Source organism: Podarcis melisellensis (assembly GCF_964234715.1).
Source record: "Podarcis melisellensis genome assembly, chromosome: 1".
Classification (NCBI taxonomy): Eukaryota; Metazoa; Chordata; class Lepidosauria; order Squamata; family Lacertidae; genus Podarcis; species Podarcis melisellensis.
The window spans coordinates 32,938,043-32,957,392 of NC_138528.1; the positions used below are offsets into that span (position 1 = coordinate 32,938,043).

General features: G+C 39.7%; 1 protein-coding gene and 1 long non-coding RNA gene across 3 annotated transcripts in view; one reads left to right on the forward strand and one right to left on the reverse strand.

The window, feature by feature from the left end:
* Positions 1-19,350, reverse strand: part of LOC309372832 — a 485,159-nt gene that overhangs the window by 392,282 nt on the left and 73,527 nt on the right. The window lies entirely within an intron of this gene.
* On the forward strand, positions 3,269-18,828 carry MBIP (MAP3K12 binding inhibitory protein 1). 2 transcript variants are annotated; one of them, XM_081889253.1, is made up of 9 exons: positions 3,270-3,481; positions 7,619-7,729; positions 9,565-9,786; positions 9,899-9,995; positions 12,569-12,634; positions 14,329-14,481; positions 15,576-15,673; positions 16,590-16,628; positions 18,344-18,828. In XM_081889253.1, exons 1-9 carry the CDS (start codon positions 3,350-3,352, stop codon positions 18,446-18,448), a joined length of 1,023 nt encoding a protein of 340 aa, XP_081745379.1. In that variant the 5' UTR covers positions 3,270-3,349; the 3' UTR covers positions 18,449-18,828. The 2 variants fall into 2 exon arrangements, with proteins under 2 accessions (XP_081745380.1, XP_081745379.1); XM_081889254.1 differs by lacking the exon at positions 7,619-7,729 and having other exon boundaries at positions 3,269-3,481.

A 19,350-nucleotide genomic window follows, 5' to 3' on the forward strand; every position in this document is an offset into this window, starting at 1 on the left:
CCTTCTCATGCCAGGGTTCCATGATGGAAGAATGGTGTAATATAAATGGGGGGGAATAATAATCTAGAGAGACAGATACACTTTTCTGAAAAGAAACAAGTGGGTAGCAGTGTAAAATTTGCAGTTGTGATGTTCTGGGAGTAGAATCTCTTGACCCTGACATACAAGAGCAAAAACTTTTGTGTTGAGAAGTCAGTCTAAGGACTTATTTTTCATTTTTACATGATGCAGGATAAAAATGCCCATTATTTATATAACCTTTTCTGAAAGCTCAAAACACTTCATGGATGTAGTGCTTAATGGCATGTTTTTTTATATAATGTAAATGGCACTGGAGTTGAAGCTTGAAGTGAGAGGAGTTTAATGTGTTCACTTCCTGCTAGGATCCCAATTTTAATCACTTCTCCAAAGCTACTACCATACTTGCATTTCCTTTTTTTAAAAAAAATAATTTTTATTAACAGGCCAATCACATCACATTATCCAAATCACATTAGTTCCAAATTATACAGCCAAATTTTAAATTTTGTTGGCGGTACCCATACATCAAGCTCCGAACAAGTCCAAAACTCCGAACGAGTCCAAACATCACTTATATTACTGCTTTAATTAAACAGTTCTATCCAGTTCAATCCAGATAGTCCTTTATTACTTTCTTCATCTTCTTGTTGTTATTATCGTATATTCCTTTCTTTGCGATCTCTGATAATTTTCACAAGCAGATTGAAAACAGGCATCCTCCGTGTGGGTTTTGTACTCTCCAAAGATCATATTGCTCAGGGACAGCCTCTGTTCAACGCTTCCATAAAAAAAAATTAATCTTCGGTCTGTCCTTTACTTTTCTCAGGCTTGCCAAATAAATCAGGAGGCTCTGTCAGGTCAAGCTTGCGTTCCAACATTCCTTCTCTTTCCAATGGTCCTGATTCTCCTCCCCCTGTCCTTCTTTCTCCGGCAAGCCTGTCTTGGCGAGACGCCATTTTTTAACTGTGTCATAAAAATTTTCCTCTTTCTCACCATTCACCAATCCTCTCTCCTGTTATAATCCATCCCACACAGTTCTTGAATTCCTGCTTGTGATTAGTAAAAATGCAACGATCTTATTTCTATCTGGGGTGAAGGGTTATTCATATCACATCGTGCAAAGAAAAAAAAAGTTTTTTCCTCCACCCCCCCTTCATTCCAAACATACAGTCTCCTAGTGGTGATTCATCAGATTTACTTATCCGTCCGTCACTCCCGGTCACAGAGATCCATTAATCAGCAGTCTTATCTCTCGAACGTTACTTGATGTATGTGCTTCAGCTTCATTCCAATCGTATGTTTCCAATTATAATTCCGAGCTGAAGCTAACCAGCACGCGCTGATTGGAATCGGTGTCAGGAAGATCTGAGTTCACCGAGGGCTCGTGCCAAGTGTTCGGCAACCCCATCTCTCGGATCAGGGGGTGCATTATGAACACCACTGGCAAGGCAGCCTCCCCATCTCCTTGGGGGGGGTAGGAAGACTGCATACTTCCCATAGCAGCCCCTTAATTACCTTGTATGGGTCAGAGAGATGTTATTGTCGGCCATCTTCCAACGCGCCACCTGGTGGCCCCCCCCATACTTGCATTTCCAAAGAAGTTCCCACTGGCACCAGTAGAGGCTTCCCTTGAAAAAACAGCTACAAACTGTGGGTTGGAAAGAGTTAAACATCCTTTCCTCACCAAACCCTCCAGTCCCAAGGCTGTTATTTACATTTTAAAAAATGTTATACAACATATAACCTTTCTTTAAAACCAACTGTGTGCTAGGCACTATATAAATCTAGGTGTCTCTGTCCACACATTTCAAAGGGCCGCTTTGTGTGGTGTTTGGGGCTTAATTCTCCCTCTGCATGGCAAGAAGCCTGCTAGAGAGAGACATGCGTGAAGGGGAAGTCCACGCATATACAGCTGGGGCTCAAGCTAAAGACTGTAGCTCCCTGCATCAGCCTTCTTCTGGGAAGGCCCTTCTCATGGTCCTGACACCTTCACAGGCATGCTTGATGAGCACACAAGGGCCTTCTTGGTGGCTGCTCCCAGATTGTCAAACTCAACTCCTTTCTGCTATCCTTTTGCCAGCAGGCAAAGACCTCTTTGTTGCGACAAACTGGCAGCAACTTCCGAGGGTGGGTGTTGTGCTATCTTTGCATGTGTTTTTAAATGTTTATACAGTAAAAGGGTTATTGATGTTTTTTAATATTTGTATTTATTCTCTCTCTCTCTCTCTCTCTCTGTGTGTGTGTGTGTGTGTTAAAGTAAAGGTAAAGGAACCCCTGACTATTAGGTCCAGTTGTGGCTGACTCTGGGGTTGCAGCGCTCATCTTGCTTTATTGGCTGAGGGAGCAGACGTACAGCTTCCGGGTCATGTGACCAGTATGACTAAGCCGCTTCTGGAGAACCATAGCAGCATGAAAACACCGTTTACCTTCCCGCCAGAGCGGTACCTATTTATCTACTTGCACTTTGGCGTGCTTTTGAACTGCTATGTTTGCAGGAGCAGGGACCGAGCAACGGGAGCTCACCCCGTTGCGGGGATTCGAACCGCCAACCTTCTGATCGGCAAGTCCTAGGCTCTGTGGTTTAACCCACAGCGCCACCCGCATCCCTTGCCTTTAACATTTAAAAGGAACAGCAAATCATATTTGCATAGTATTCAACTTGAGTTCTTTGTGAAAGGCTTACATATAGTCATCTGCTTAAGGCATGAACCTTATCACCCTGCCCTTATTCTGACTTTGCTCAAGCGGAATGTCGTGTAGCAGGCACTGAACACATGCTCTCTTTTCACGCAGCTGCTGTCCCCAGGCGAATCCCTGGATTGTAAGATGCTCAGGGCTGGGTCTTGCCCTACATACATATACACACATACAAACGCTTCACCGGATAGCTCAGTCGGCAGTGCACGAGACTCTAAATCCCAGGGTCGTGGGTTCGAAACCCACGCTGGGTGAAAGATTCCTGCATTGCATGAGGTTGGACTAGATAACCCAACTCTACAATTCAAACATCTCCTTTCCCAGATGCTTCTCAACGCATCCACGTTGGGCAACGATCAAAGCGGCTGCCCTGCCCCTCAAACAGCAGCTGGCGCTCCCCTTGAGAAGGACCGCGTTTACACGGAGAACGGCAGGAGATAGCACGTCTCAGCAGCCCCGCAGCTGCGTCCTTCCCGCTACCCATCGGTCACGTGAGTGGGCGGGGCCCTGAAGCCGCTCCGGAGGCGAGCCTTCCTCCGTCATCCCCGCGCGACGAGGCGCGAGGGGCGGAGGGAGGGGGAGGCATGGCCCCCGCCGCCGCGCCCGGGGCTGTTTGTTGTGGGCGGCTGTTATGGCCTCCGTCGCGGGAGAGGCCGGCTCCATCCCGCCCGAGGTCTCCGCCCCGCTAGGGGACTCCTCCGAGGAGGCAGCCGGAGAGGTCTTGAGAGGCGCCCTGCGCTCGCTGCCGGCGCTGGTGGGGCAGGTTAGTTTGGCTTGGGAGGGAGCCAGGCGCAGCAGCCGCGCTTGGCGGCGGAGGCAGGAGGGATGAGGGGTCGTTGCCGCCGTGGAAACATCCTCGAAAGGGGGGGCTTGTCTAAAAGGGGGAAAATAAAAGGTCGGCCCCGACACCCAGCTCCGATCTCGCTGCGCAAGTTTCCCGAAAGACGTGTATCTGCACGAGACAATCGTGTTAAAATAGTTTTTAAGGAGTCTCTCCAAGGAAAAGAGGCTTATGCTTAAGCCTAGCATAGTGCTTCAGGGCTCCCTTCCCACGTTTTCTCCGTCACGCTTCGCGTATCTGAGCCTCGAACCGAGCTTACCAAACCTAAGCTTGCTACTACTTGGAAGCAACTGCTATTGATTTCCGCAGGAACCTCTTGCCACCCTCGGTGATTGTTGTTGCTGACATGCATGCCCCACAGAAATCAATAGGATTACAAGGGACGTTTTAATCCTCACCTTTTTCCTAGTGGGGTGTTGCTTTCATATATTTCATTTAGCTTTTCCAGGCTCGTTTTTCGTCGATGCATTTGGTACATTGCGCTTCCCAACCCCAACCCCCCACCACTCACAAGTGTGTAATGTAAATCTGCAAATTTGGGAACCTATTTTGTATATGGCTCTTCCTCTTCTTCCACTCTTTTTTTTTATAATAACCTTCATTATTTTGACTTGTGTGACACTGGCACATGGGTGGCCGACACACATTTGTTCTGCAGTGAACAAATGTAAGTAGCTGAAGAACTGAGTTCAAATTGTGGTTTACATATTGTAAGGAAGGGGAGCAAAAATCCCATGTGAAACTAAGCATTCTGTAATTGCTTTTTTGCCACCTTTTTAAATGCCTACATACACACATTTTACAGCCTGCCTTTCTAAAGGATAGAAATCTCTTTAAGGCTTGTGTTACAATGACTCTTAAAAAACCTCTGCTATTAACCTAGGTAAAATGTAACAAATACAGGCCTGTCCTCAAAATCTTCTCTTGCATCCTTGAGCATTTACATGCATTTCAATTAAACAGAAGCACATATTGATTGAGGAGTAGATAAATGGTTTATTTCTATCTGCATTGATGGTAAGATGGCTGCTGGAGTGTAGTATCACTTCTAGTGTCCAAACTTTTTTTTAAAAAGTGAGTTGAAAGTGGGAGAGGATGAAGAGAGGAGCCATAAGAATTCTTTACAATGAGGAAAGGATCTACTACAGAGACAGATAATTAAAAGATTCAATAGCTATAGTTTCAAGAAGTGGTTTGATCAAAGAACTTTAAGGAGGAAATAGAAATTGATCAGAGTCAATAAACAGTGTCATGTTATGTCTTTTGTTAAACTACATGAAGTGGGTGGAAATTAGTTAGATGGAAACTAGTTGTCTGGCTTTTTGAAAGTGGCATTTTCTCCAATGGATAAAAAGGGTTAGATTTAGATCTGGGAAATATGGGCTCAAGTCTTCATTGCTGTTTTGGATTTATTTTGTAGCCTTGGCCATATATCATCATCAGTTCCCCTTATCCTAAGATGGTATTACAAAAATATTGTTTCATTTGCAATGAAGATTGTAAACAATTTTCAACATTGGTAGTTTAATCCTAAACATATCTGCTCAGAAGTAAGTCCCATTGAAATTGGTGGGTTTTAACTCAGCTTACAACAATCTTAAGTGTAGAGAAAGGCAATGTGGTGGATCCGTTGTTGCATCCCAAGCCCTGCTGCTTTGGCAGACAACGGGTTTCTGTCATTTTTATTTATGCACAGTGAAGTCTGGGTTGGCACTGCTGAAGGTCCTGAGAATTAGTCCCTCAGGGAATATACAGCGCTTTGAATCCATCCCATCAAAAACTGCCCAGTAATACTGTGTTAGGGCTTTCCCCTTTCTACTGCTAGTAGAAGCCAGCAGAGGGACTTGTATGTGCCATCCTAACACATTGCCCATCCAGTCATCATAGGAACACTGGAAGGTACCCGATACTAAGTCAAATCATTGGTCTATCTAGCTCAATATTGTCTACATTGACTGACAGCAGCTCCCCAGGGTTTTGGACCTATCTGGAGCTTCCAGGAATTGAACCAGGGTCCTTCTGGGTGCAAAGCAGATCCTCTGCCACTGAATTATGGCCCTTCTCCATGCTGTTCAACATGGGGCGGAGGAGGGATAGGAATTCACTTAAAGTGTCTATAGAATTGCAACCTAAAAGTGCTAAATAAAGTAATGTCTGCGGAAGGAAACCAGTGTAAATCATTTGGTAAAAATCTTCCTCCCACTTTTTGTAGCCTCAGTTGAAATTAAAATTTTCAGTGAAATGTTTTCACATAGGATACACACACACACACACACACAGTATACTGAAGTGTATCATTATTTTAAAATAGAAAATAGCCACCATTAGTACTGAGCTTATCCCCATATTTTGAGAACATCTTCTGAACTCCCAAGGGCATCCATGGGAGAAGCAGAACATATGAGAAAAGTTGAAACTCCCAAGGGCATCCATGGGAGAAGCAGAACATATGATAAAAGTTGAGTGCAGGGAAAGTGAAAAGCATCAACTACTTCCACATCTTTTATTTTAAAAGCTAGTAATATTCAAATATATATAGGCCTTCTGGCAGTTCCCTCACTGAGAGAAGTGAGGCTACAGGGAACCAGATAGAGGGCCTTCTCGGTAGTGGCGCCCACCCTGTGGAACGCCCTCCCATCAGACCTCTGAAGGCAGCCCTGTTTAGGGACGTTTTTAATGTTTGAAGTTTTATTCTGTTTTTAGTATTCTGTTGGGAGCCGCCCAGAGTGGCTGGGGAAACTCAGCCAGATGGGCAGGGTATGAATATTATTATTATTATTATTATTATTATTATTATTATTATTATTCTACAGCACAAAAATTATGACTACTTAAAATATGAGACTGAAACCATCAACATATGCAAGATTATATCCAAGAATTTTGCACATCATTCCTGCTACCTAATGAGTGCACAATTACGCCATAGCAGAAAATTTCAATATATACCGTATTTTTTGCTCTACAAGACGCACCTAATTTTTGGAGGAGGAAAACAAGAAAAAAAATATTCTGAATCTTAGAAGCCAGAACAACAAGAGGGATCACTATGCAGCGAAAGCAGCAATCCCTCTTGCTGTTCTGGCTTCTGGGATAGCTGCACAGCCTGCATTTGCTCCATAAGACGCACACACATTTCCCCTTACTTTTTAGGAGGGAAAAAGTGAGTCTTATAGAGCAAAAAATACGGTATATGTTTCAGTCCTCTGAAAAACATATATCTTTTATATGTAGAAAAAAGTGGCATATTTTCCCCTGGGCTTGGAAATAATCTGTTAAATGGCTCCTGGTTTCCTAGGCTGCTTATGCCTTCCCCACTGTTGCTCATAATATTGGAGTACCCTTCACCCCAAAGTGCTCAGAGTGTACTAAATATTTCAGTTGAGGGAAAACACTAGTGGAAACCACCAATAATGTGTCCCAAATTGTTAAACTTCTGGCCCAATTCCACCTCTGTATTTACATACAGCATAAATAGGGCATGTCTGAAGTAAGAATATTGAAAAATCCTCAAAAGCAATGATGTTCAGGAACAGGGGGTTAAGTTTCTAGACTCAAAATGGCAGTAATTTTTAGCAGAAAAAATAAAACTACAGTAACGAATTGAAATCTATGCTATTAACTGTCACATGTGCTCCATTAGAATGTCACCTCAGAACATGATTGTTTTAAAACTTGAGTTGATTAACCTGCAGATTCCTCTGTCATTAGAAGTGAGAATGACAACTAGCTTAGATAGTAATAGATTTATTCTCCATAAATTTTCCTGAGGACTAGGAACGTAGTTCAGAAGCGGTATCCCACAGAGTAACAGTTGCCAGGAAGCAACAGCAGGAGAGGACTTGTATTGAAGGCCTGCTTGTTTGCTTTCCATAAGCATCTGCTTGGTCAATGTGGGAAGCAGGCTGCCAGACTTGGGAGTAGACCATGGGCCTGATTCAGTCTGTTCTTGATGCTTTCGACTGATGTGAAATTCCCGTTTAACTCTTAGGCTGTTTGTGGTTGGAAGGGCTGTTGTGTTGAAGCCCTCTTGTGACATGATTTGTTTCACTTTTGAAGCTTAATATTGGAGAAGATGTGGTGAAAATTAACATCGACTGGAGCAAGCTTCAAAGTACATCACCCGCGTTGCTCTTTACTGCTCTGCAGCAGCATATATCAGGTTTACAGGTAATTTTTTTTTCTTGGAACTTTAAAAACTCAGCTCTCTCAGAGTAATCCTTAAATGCAGAACCTCAGCTCAGCAGTTAGGGCTGCTGTGTAAGGAAATGGTGCATCTTACTGTATTGTACACCTGAGGTTCCACGGTGCTTTCTAAAAGATTTAAACCTGTTACCTTAAAACAATTATCAGAAGGATTGTGGGAATAGCATTGCAAGCTACTGTGGATAAGTAGATTGCGCAAATGCAGTCCTGTTGATTTCTACACTTCCATTGTAAATGCAGTACATTTCCATCTGTGGTGGGTTATAATTAAGCAATAACACGGCAGGTGTGTGTCATGCTATGATAATGATTCCATGCGTTGGGTGAGTTCTGCGGTTCGTAGAGTGCTTTCAGTGGATCAAGAAGTGGCATTATCCCAGCATGATGCAATCCTGGTGTGTGTGTCTGCAATTAACCATATTTCCAGCACAGATTTTTTTTTCAAAGTAACTTCTTAGATATTTAATCTTGTCAAGTAACCAGTTGCTCTGTGTTATCCTATTCATTTGACATTTTAAAACCATTATTAATGTGAAGTTGCACTATTTCCCTTGCTCCTTGTTTTTGGATGTCATTTTTGATTGCATGCTAGCACAGTTCATGTGGTGTCTGTGTGATGCCACAATGAGAATATATTCAACTGAGGTGTGGCCTGTCACAACATCTCCTTTGCAACTTCTCTTGGGAATAAAACAGAATGATGTTAGTTCATTTCCTGTCTGTCTTTGTGGGGGGCTTGTATAGCAGAAATTTCCCGATGATTGTGCCATCATTCTAAATAATGTATATATCAAAAGCTTTTAAAAAAGAATAGAACTTGCAGGGCAGTGAGCACAACAAGTGCTCTCATGCAATTGTTTCTTAGTATGAGAACTAATAACCTTGTAAGTGGATGTTATTATTTTGTTAGTGCCAACCGAAGTATTTCTATTAATAGCATTGGTGTAAAATCCTAATTTTGTATCTCCAAATAAGGAATAAACATTAAGCTCAATTAAATGGAAGTGGGGGGATTGCTGATGTTGTAAATCACTTCATAGTTTTTGATTGTTCGCATGATTTGCAAGTGCTGTTTTTTGCTGAGTTGCTGTCTAGCCCTTTTATTGCAGGTTCTTTAAAAGTGTAACAGAAGAATGGATGAACTAACTTGTATTTGGGTTTATTTTGTTGTATGACTTTGCACAGAAAGTGCAAAGGATATAAATGGGGCTTTTTTTTAATGATAAGAAAAATAAGGTGCATTTATTTTGCTTCTCTGGTTATTGGCTGTGTTGGGAGATGCATGAGCCTGTAGTACAATGTTTGTATTCTCCCATGCATTTTGGGTGGCTGCGTTTCAAGTGGAGATGCTGCCAGTGATGTAGTGTTAAAGCAAGAGCTTTAGCAGAATGAGAGTCTTGGCTCTCATGTTAAGGAGGAAAAATACTTAAGCCTTAATGTTCTGGGTAAGCATTTGAATGGCATGTAAATTAAGTGGCATTGGTGCCGAAGGGTGCTGCTTTGATTTGGTACAAAACAGATGAGTAACAGGCAGATTTTCTCAGATAGTCTGGACCCTCCAGAGGTTGAATTTTTTTTTTCAAATACGCAGATTAGTAAAAGGCACCAATTGAAAGGGCAGTGACACTTAGAGATGTTGTATTTTAATTCTAGTTTGATTGAATTATGTACACAAAGGTGGTGGCATATGGCCTCTACAATTATTTTAAGAAGCTTGTTTTAGAGATTCCAGTTAAGAAAAAGTGTTCTGTCAGTTTGAATCCCATCTCTCTCCCCCCCCCTCCTTTCTTTTGCTTTAGCCATTTATAGAAAAACTCCAGTCTTTGATTAAAGAAGAAAGCACTGTACCCGCTGATGATTCCAGTAAGACAGAAGGTGGAAAGTGTGAGACTAATTCAAATGTAATAGAAAAGGACTTGCAGATGGAAGTGACACATGCAGCTTTTGGTTCTGCAAGCCTGAAAGAGGCTCATGTTGATTTTGACCCAGAAGTAGTCCAAATAAAAGCTGGGAAAGCTGAAGTGAGTGAGTCTTGGGCCACTTTTCCCCCCCTTTTCTAAACTAGACCATTTCCCCCCCTATTTTGAATGGATATAATGAAATCTAAATACAAGTTGTCCCTGTCACCTGCAGATTGAAAGACGAATATCAGCCTTCATTGAAAGGAAGCAAGCTGAGATCAATGAAAACAATGTCAGAGAATTTTGCAACGTTATCGATTGTAATCAAGGTAGCTGTCCACTTGCGGTTTAATTTTCTTACCCTTTTAAGTGTGATCTCTTGCCCTATTATTTGAACAGCTCCTAAAAAAAAATTATTGAAAAAAGGGCAATGTTACATAGTTAACCATGAAAAGGCATTGGTTAGACAAAACGTAAAGGGAGTCTTAGTTTACAACACCCTGATTTGTACTCATTTATAATTCGGTCCCAGTGACTTCAATAAACTTATTTCCAGTGTAATCTAATTCTTATTCTAGGGTATTCTCAATAACTGTAGTGGCATACCAAAGTGTACATGATTTCTAGACTGCACCCTTAACTAAGAATATGGCTTTTCTAAAAATATTTTGGGGAAAGCTATATGGGGTATGAATGGAATCCCCTTCCTTACTATAAATAAATCTGAGCAAGTCTGTGTTTACTGGTTTTTTTTAACCTGTTCTCTTCTTACTAATTGCATTTTAGTGCGAGTAACTGTGCACAGAAATGTATCACAGAAGTGTGATAATAATGTGCATTAATAATGATTCTTAAAACGTGAGGAGAAAAGTATGCTCTTAATGAAGTATAACTTCTGGATTTCATCATTTAGATGTACTGAAGAAGATAAGCATGGTTGTTAAGCTCCTTTAGCTTGTCATTGATATTTCCATTTTATACATGGCCATCACTTGTCCAGCAAACCACATCCCTTAGAAACTACATTTCTCTCTTTCTGTACCAGTGACCAAGATCATCCCACTGCCCAAATCATCTTTCATCATCAGTATCATCAGTGATATTGCTTTCTGGGTATTAAAAGGCACAACTCCGAAGGTGAACATTTTTCCACCTGTGCTTTTAAATTATTATTCAAATAGATGAGAAAAATGGAATACAGCAATCACACAAATTATGTCATGAATAAAATCAAACAATAATACATATGTGTGATATGCCTGCAACACAAGTTCCATAAACAGAGCAAGATTCCTCAGTATCTTAAGAAAGGCAAAGAACCATTTCAGTATTTTGATCATATTGTCTTTTCCAAAAGGTGACACATTCAATTGGTAAAGATGTTCTTTTCACTTCTTAAACCTTATGAAATGTGTGAGCTTCACCACCAATAAGTGCTTGCCTTCCAGTGCAACCATATCCATGTATACTCAAAAGTCTCTTTTAAGTTCAGTGGGCTTGCTTCCAGAGAAGTGTTTATACGATTGTAGCCTTAATCATTCTTCAGTAGGTTTTTTTCTGTTCTCTACTTGGAAACAATTTCAGTTTTTCCAGTAATTAACACGTTAGTTACCACTTTTCTCTATTCGTATATTACATAATTTTTATATAACCTGGTGCATTATAACTTGGCCCTCTTATTTCCTTAATCATAGCAAAAAGTCTGACCCCAAATAAAACATTTTGGCAAAAACAAAAAACAAACCACCAATTATCAAAGTCATCAGCAGAACTGACAGCATCTCCAGTGCCTATCGTCTTGTATTAAATGCATCTGTCTCAATTTACCTTGTGCTGTATACCACCTGCACATGATTTTAAAGTGATTTCCCCTTAAATTAGTTGATATAGAATACTTGATTTCTTGTGTAAATACATACTCACATGAATATTCTATAATATCACTCCTTAAATATTTTCCCAGTCTAGTCTAAATTTATGTTCAGTCGGAACTTATGTTTTGAGGAAATGATAATGTTCAGAAAATAAACCTTTGGTTTTTACCAGATTTTTTATATCTATATCCATAGTGTGTGTGTGTGTATAATTTCAAAACTTGTTTAATTTTAACCAAGTGTTTACTAATCCATTCTATTACAAAAGCATTTAACAGAAAACATGATATAATTCCTCACACACATGACTTTAGAAAGTATCCATCTTTAAAATAAGAATAAAAATAAATTATTTAAATGAGTGCCTTGCCCAAACACTTAAAGTAGCCATAAATTCACTCCATTTAAGAGTATCATTATAAAAACAAGTCTAATTGGAAAGCAAATCATCTTATCCTTATCCTAAATATTTGACACAGGAGTATTGCCAATATTTCTTTCTTTCTCTCTAAGGTGCACACTTGGAACATATAAGATTGTACATTTCCTGTATGGGATTCTGACATATGTTCTGGATCTTTTAATATTGAAAGCTGGGCGCTTCTGGAAATTGGCATTTGTTAAGTGTTAATGGGGTTTTTACTTTTTAAAATATTAATAGAGCAGTATAGTTAATAACTGCTAAACATGAAGACCCTAAAATGTGGATATTATTATTGTCCCTAGAAATAGTAATCTCAGTAATCTGTATATCTGTAATCTGGCCTACAGTAAGTAAAACCAAGTTTGAACATCAGCACTGAGTGTTCTGTGCTTTTAGGTTGAAATCCAATTTTAGTCATTTTTGGGGTAGATAGACTGAAATCAGTAACTTAAGTCTATTGATTTCAGTGGGTCTACTCAGAATATGACATAATTGGATACTGCATCTTATTTATGTATGCTAGCTGGCTCTGTTAAGCCTCTGGAGCGAAGTGTGGGCTTTTTAAATGACTGCACTAATGATCACTTATTAAAAACACTCTTAGAAAACAGTTGTGCAAGGACTGATGCAGTGTTCACACCTTACCCAGGATTCAAAAGTCATGTTAAGGGTAAGTACTATTTATCATTATCTGTCAGTGTATTTAATGAGGGATTTTGTCCTCTAAAGTAACCCTTTAAAAAAAGAAGAACCAATACAATTAATATAGGCAAGAGGGAACTTGGTCAGTTTCTCTACGCTCTTGAACTAGACATTCACTTGATAACGGAAGATCTCTCTCTTTCTAAGATGAGACATCAATTGAGGCGATATACCTAGTCCAATGTATGTTTATTCAGAAAAAAATGTTCCCAACTGAGTTGTGGGATTACAGCATCTGTTCATTTTCTAAGCCAATGAGAGACACTTTGTTCAGCTGCATTAGAAATGTTTGTCATTTTATATTAAATTTAGCTTTTCAGAAACAAGTGCTAGAAACTTGGGTTGGGGAGATGATTTTTTTATTACTGTTATTTAAAAAAATTATCCAGCTGTGATTTTAAGCACACCTATTAGGAAACAAATCCCATTGAACTCAGCAGGGCTTGTTTTAAAGTAAGTATGCTTGTGATCAGACTGTCAGCATTCTATAAAAGACTGTGGCTACTGTAGTAGAAAATGGCTTTTGGATGAAAGTTGCCTTGCATTATTATATCACTGATTCTCTAATTGCCGTTGTAGAATGGTCAAAAGCTTTATTCTTTAGGAAAGCTTTTGGACCATAAATGGTTGTTTCGCTTTTGAAGTGGTTTTAATTGCTGTGATTAAATTATTTTTTCATAGTTTTGTTCTCCCTCCTTCACCCCCTCCTGTTTTAGTGAGTTATTGCTGCTTTATTGCCATTTATTGCCATTTTTTAAAAAAATGCTAGGTTATTTAACCTGGTGGTGCTAAACACATTGGGCTTGTTGAGGAAAAGTGGGATATAAATGTTGTAAATAAAGAAACAAATCAATGGCTAGCTTTAAAAAAAAAAGATGGCAGTGTGAAAAGTTCAAGGAGTAATTCTCTAGAATAGTTGTCTGGAGCAAAGGTGGGGAACTGGTTTGACTCCAATCTCCCATCACCCTCTGCCCCAGCCAGCATGGTCAATGGTCAGGAATGACCATTGCTGTTAATCCAGCAATGCCCGGAAAATCAAATGATATTGCTCCCTCTTTCTCTCTTTTGTGGAGCGTTTATTGTGGGAGTCTGGAACTCCTGCTAATTGTATTCTTGGGGGGGCGTGAAGAGCAGGTGAGTCATTTCTATGAAGCTGAGCACCACATAATCTTTAGTACTTAATAGTTGCTAATTTACCGTATTGAAAGTAAGCTCTGCCATGCAGTTTCTAATTGGAGGTGTTTTAAGTTAGTGTAGAATCACAGTGCAGTAGTGCACATGACAAGAACAATTCAAAGCACATGGGATAGTCGTATTTATTTTTCCCAGCATGAGGCGTACAAACAGCAGGGGTATTTGAGTCAGTAAGGAAGAGTAATTGAAGAATTCAGAAGTTAGATGCCTTGTGCAGTTTAGCCACCACCAGAGTAGAATGCGGGACATTACAGTTTAAGTTAGGGACAAATGCAAATTGAGATTGGCTAGAATTATATTCTCTTAACTAAGGAAGCAGCCCTGGGAGTAGTCCTATTAAACACAGTGGGGCTGACTTTTCTAGCGAAATTAATGAAATTGCACTGTCAAAAGTATTCTCCTTGCAGATAATCCTTGCTCGTTCCTTCCATGTGTGTAAAATATTCATCTTGTACTTCTTGAACCTAGTTTCTCGAGTTGTAAACACCTACGGACCCCAGACTAGAAGTGACAGTGCTCATGGGTCCACTCATAAGGCGAACTCCCTTTCTCGGGATTGTGGGAATCAGGCTGTAGAAGAGAGACTGCAGAACATTGAAGCACATTTAAGGTTGCAAACAGGTTTGTAGAAAGCTTGTTATTTGTGTATGCAAATCATTTGTATTCGTGCCCTCAGTTGTGAGTCATTCAGTGCAGCAGAAACCACCAGAATTATAAATTCAAAGTGTAACTATAGAGAAGGCTACACTTTTGTCCCTGGTGTCCTATTTCTTACTTTTGGACTTCAAAATTTGGGAGTGTCCTGGCTGAAGAATGTTGGGACAAGGATTAGAATTGTTCATGTAAAAGCACTATGCATTGCACTTCCTTCTCTCTTTTTATCCCCTCCCTCAAAAAAAAATCTGTAGGAATTACTTGTGCAGGTGTTCAGTCTAGTTGGATACACTACTCAGTGGCTGGTGGTCTTTGACATGTTTACCGCTGTCAGGCAGCTTGCTGGGCAGCCTAGCATGTTCATTACTAGCCTCTTCCATATAAGAAATGGAAAGAAAAACTCACTAAGTTCTTGTAAAGATCCAAGAGAGGAATTATACTCTGGGAGATATATATAGTCTGCAAATCTAAATGTGTGCATTTTATTTTTCATGCCAGTCATGTTTCACTTCCAGTACAGTACATCCACAAAATTTTGAAGTAGAAGTGTAAGGACTCCGGCATATGGTTCTTCAGATGGAAAAATGTCACAACTCACAACAATAAGTGTAGTCAAGGTCTCTTTGCAGAAATCCTGATCAGTGGTTTCATTAACTCTGCTTTGATGGAGCATAATGGACAGAGTTATATTTTCAAAGAACAAGAAGTAAAATACAAGATGAGATTTATTTTTTTTAAACAAAGCAAAACATTAAACCTATGTCTTTTTTGCAATTGCATTCAGAGCTCTGGATCACCACATGTATATAAGCAATGCACCTCCCAAACCCAACCTTGGAATCCTGCCTTGCTAGGATTCAGTAGGTCTTGGCACCAGAGTATTGCTCTTTAATGTATGTTTTCCCTCCTATGCACCCTTTGTTATGTTCACATCTTGATTGAGAGATTAATCTTGAAGGCTATACTGAAGTTTTTTTTTTCTTTTTCTTGAATGCTTCTAGTCACGCTAGCTTATCATATCTATCTATCATCCATCTATCTATCTATCTCCCATAATACAGGTGGACCAGTGCCAAAAGACATCTATCAAAGAATAAAAAAGCTGGAAGATAAGATTCTTGAATTGGAAGGAATGTCTCCCGAATATTTTCAATCTGTGGTAAGTCTAACTCTGTTGCGCTTAATAAGGTGTACAAAGCAAAGTATGTGCAGGTTGTCTATAGTAAAAAAAGGAGGGAAAGGTTACTTCAGTCTAGCCATTTTGTTCCAGGCACAGTTTTCTGCTGTACTTTCCCAGCTCCATAGTCTGTCTTGTTCATTTCTCTGGAAGGGACATCTCTTCATGATGCTCTCTACTGAGGACAGCTAGGCTACCAGCAGATACGATATGTTCTATGTACACACTGGAGAATTCATGAGGTGCTGTTTTGGGAAGATGGACTAGTTTTTTAAAACTGTACAGAGTATTTTCCTCTTACAAAGGTGAAAATGTTTTCTCAAGAGCTAATTTACTCATTTGGATTTAAACATGCACACACGTGTTCCAGGACTCAGGTTACAGAAAATTCGGGATGAAGCCTGACTACAGTCCTCTGTGGTTCGCTTGCATTTTGCCAGCAGGTTTTCCTGTCTAAAAAGAGCACACACACAGCTGCTAGGGTTGGTTAAAAACTCACTGGGCAACTGTTTGGGGAAGTAGTAAATCCAGCACCCACTCATACACAGCTGGTCAGCAGGATTTAATATCCATGTGTGAAACCTCAGCGGTTGGATGAAAAAGGGAAGCCACATGTTGATAGTCTATCAATGCATGTGGTTCCCCATCTTTTTGCACATAATGCGCTCCTAGCAGTATTAGAATAAGCAAATTTTATATAGGAAAGGATTCAGGTGCTCACATTTCTCTTCAATAGAAAATGGAAGCCCATTTTGTGAAGGATGGGCTCTAGGTTGCTGCCTCTTTCATTATGATGAGGAAAAAAATTCTTGTCCTTTCTTGTTTTTGTAATACAAAAGAAACATAGTAGAGAATGCTTTACTTATATTTGGACTTTGGGGTTGGTCTTTTTTTTCAGAATTTGTCTGGCAAGAGAAGGAAAACCCAACAAAACCAAGTGAGTGCTGCTAACCTGTGTGTTTCTTGCAATTAAAAATTCAGAGGTTTATAACCTTTGGTATTCCTCTACCCTCAGCTTGCTTAAGCTAAAATAGATGTGCCATAAACCCCTCCACAACATGTGCATTTTTTTTTGTCACTGTTAAATATTTCATTGTTTCATAAACTTAAAGAAAGGACGGACTCATATGGCACAGTGGCCCCAGCCAAAAAAACCTTCTCCTATGATCATAGCTCCCAGGCACCTTGGGGAGTGCTTAAATCTGCTTCTCAGTTCAGTCTGCTGGATTGCATGGGAAACAGTAACATCTCACATCTCTGGGGACCGACATCTCACATAGTCCAGCCAATCCTCATGGGAATCAGAATCCAGTGTTCCCATAGGAGTATGGAGCACCAAACATGGCATTCCACAAACATTTGAATCTGTCCTAATCCAGGATTTAATTAATTTATTTATTTTTAAATCAAAGCATCAGCCCTTCTAAGTTCTCTAGCAGCACAATCCTGTGCGTGTTTACTCAGTTCCCTTATACACTGTGAAATTTACACCTAACTCTGAAGTAAATGTGCATAGGGTTACACTGGATCTCAATTCTCAATATGAGAAATCATCTTGGTAGTTTATAGATAGCAAATTAAATTCACCGCAACTTTTACCTCTCTCTCTCAGATTATTCTTATCCTAGCTAAAAAACATTAGGAGTTTTCATCATAATTACCACCATAGTCACTGGGGAAATTCAGATGTGTAGTAAATCATGATTTATTAAGCCAATGATAAGCATCCTACACACAGAGACTTCCCTTACATATCAACTTTGGTGCTTGTTTTATGGTTTCTTTAACTGCAGTTTCCTATTACATCAGAAATTGAAAACTGTGGTCTAACTTTGGACTCCAGACATCAATATGAAAGCAGTCTTCATACTGTGATCTGTGCTCCAGCATTAAACCACAGTTTAGGATTTTTTTAGCACCCTCAGAAGCCATACCATATCTGATGTAAAGTGAAACTGGTTTATGTAACCTCGATGAAAGTGGCGAAATGGGCAAATACAATGAGAAGAGTGGGTTGAACATGAATAAGATGCTGATTTTCTGGATTCTATCATGAAAAGCAGCACGGGGTGATCCTGAAAAAGGCACTCAATCTCTTCATACACAACCGCCACGACTAGAGTGGTATATGCAAAAAAATGGAAAGAAAAGGAGATACCCACAAAATAAATAATGGCAAAATAAATTGATAGAATACACAGAATTAGTAACTATGACCGCGAAATGAATGGAAGTGTTTTTGAAGAATATCTCAGAGGATATAATAGTCAGTTTAACCTACAAGTAGGAATGAACATAGGAACAGCAGATCGCATTAAATAAAGGAAGATTTGAGAGAAGATGGGTGGAATAATAGAATATGCAGCCGAGAAAAGACTGCCTAGAATGCCATGGGGAGATGGACTGGGAAGGATAAGTGATAATGGGGATAAGAGGGATAAGATTCATCATTATCTCTTATCTGAGTATAAGAGATAATGATGAATCTTGTATGGTGTGTATATATATATGTTGTAAAAGTGCATAAACAAAAAGAAAAGCAGCACAGGGTCTTTTTTTATAAAAACGGGGAGGGGGGACACGACGACTAGAATGTTTCAAATGTTTATGCAACAAATTCAAGATGTTAACCTCTTTTTTCCTGAATGACAGAACTATTCTTTGGCTGAACTTGATGAGAAGATCAATGCACTTAAGCAAACACTGCTGAGAAAAACAAATGAAGGGAGGCCCAAGGTTGTTGATCAGCTTCTTTGAGTACAGTGATGTGACTTCATCGTGCTTTCATGTGTACTTAACTCCAGACTGCCCAAGTACTGTTTATCTAGGCACTCTGTGGAAATGAAACATTACATATGAACCAGTCAAATTCTTATTGGAAACCTAGGTCAAGTGAACTTTTTTTCTTCAAAATGAAGAATGCTTTTAAACGTCGCATTGTAAATGTCTCTTCCCTTCTGATGGAAAGGAGGGTCTGTAGAAACAATAAAAAGAAAACCATACTTCTTGTATGTGATGCCTGTGGATCAGAATGCCTCTTTAAATATAGTTTTATCCAAAGACTATAGTGCGAAACGTGATTGTTCATACAATTCGTATAGCTTTGTGAAATAAAGACTTATATGTAGAAAAATTAAGCCAGCTTGCTGTGGTCTGGGTATCATTGGGAATTTCATGGTGCATTTAATGGGAATGGGAATTTCTTGATGTAGGAAGGTTAACTGACATACATCACTCGTTGATACTGTCATGAGTGATACTTACAGATAGGTAGCCGTGTTGGTCTGCCATAGTCAAAACAAAAAAAAATTCCTTCCAGTAGCATCTTAAAGACCAACTAAGTTAGTTCTTGGTATGAGCTTTTGTGTGCATGCACACTTCTTCAGATACACACTTCTGAAGAAGTGTGCATGCACACGAAAGCTCATACCAAGAACTAACTTAGTTGGTCTTTAAGGTGCTACTGGAAGGAATTTTTTTTGTTATGAGTGATACTGTTCATGAGTTAATAGTGAAATCCTTGGGACTATTTCAAAAGAAGAAGAAAAGCAACTGTGTTACACTGAACTAACTAACTCCACACGAGTTACCTTCACATAGACTTTTTGAACTCTGTGTGATGCCTGTCTTGTCTTGACATCATAGACTCATAAGAGTTA

Coding starts and splice junctions, on each gene's coding strand:
- MBIP (XM_081889253.1), top strand. CDS start 3,350: ATGGCCTCCGTCGCGGGAGAGGCCGGCTCCATCCCGCCCGAGGTCTCC. Junction 7,730..9,564: donor AGCATATATCAGGTTTACAG/GTAATTTTTTTT, acceptor CTTTTGCTTTAG/CCATTTATAGAAAAACTCCA. Junction 16,629..18,343: donor GGAAAACCCAACAAAACCAA/GTGAGTGCTGCT, acceptor CCTGAATGACAG/AACTATTCTTTGGCTGAACT.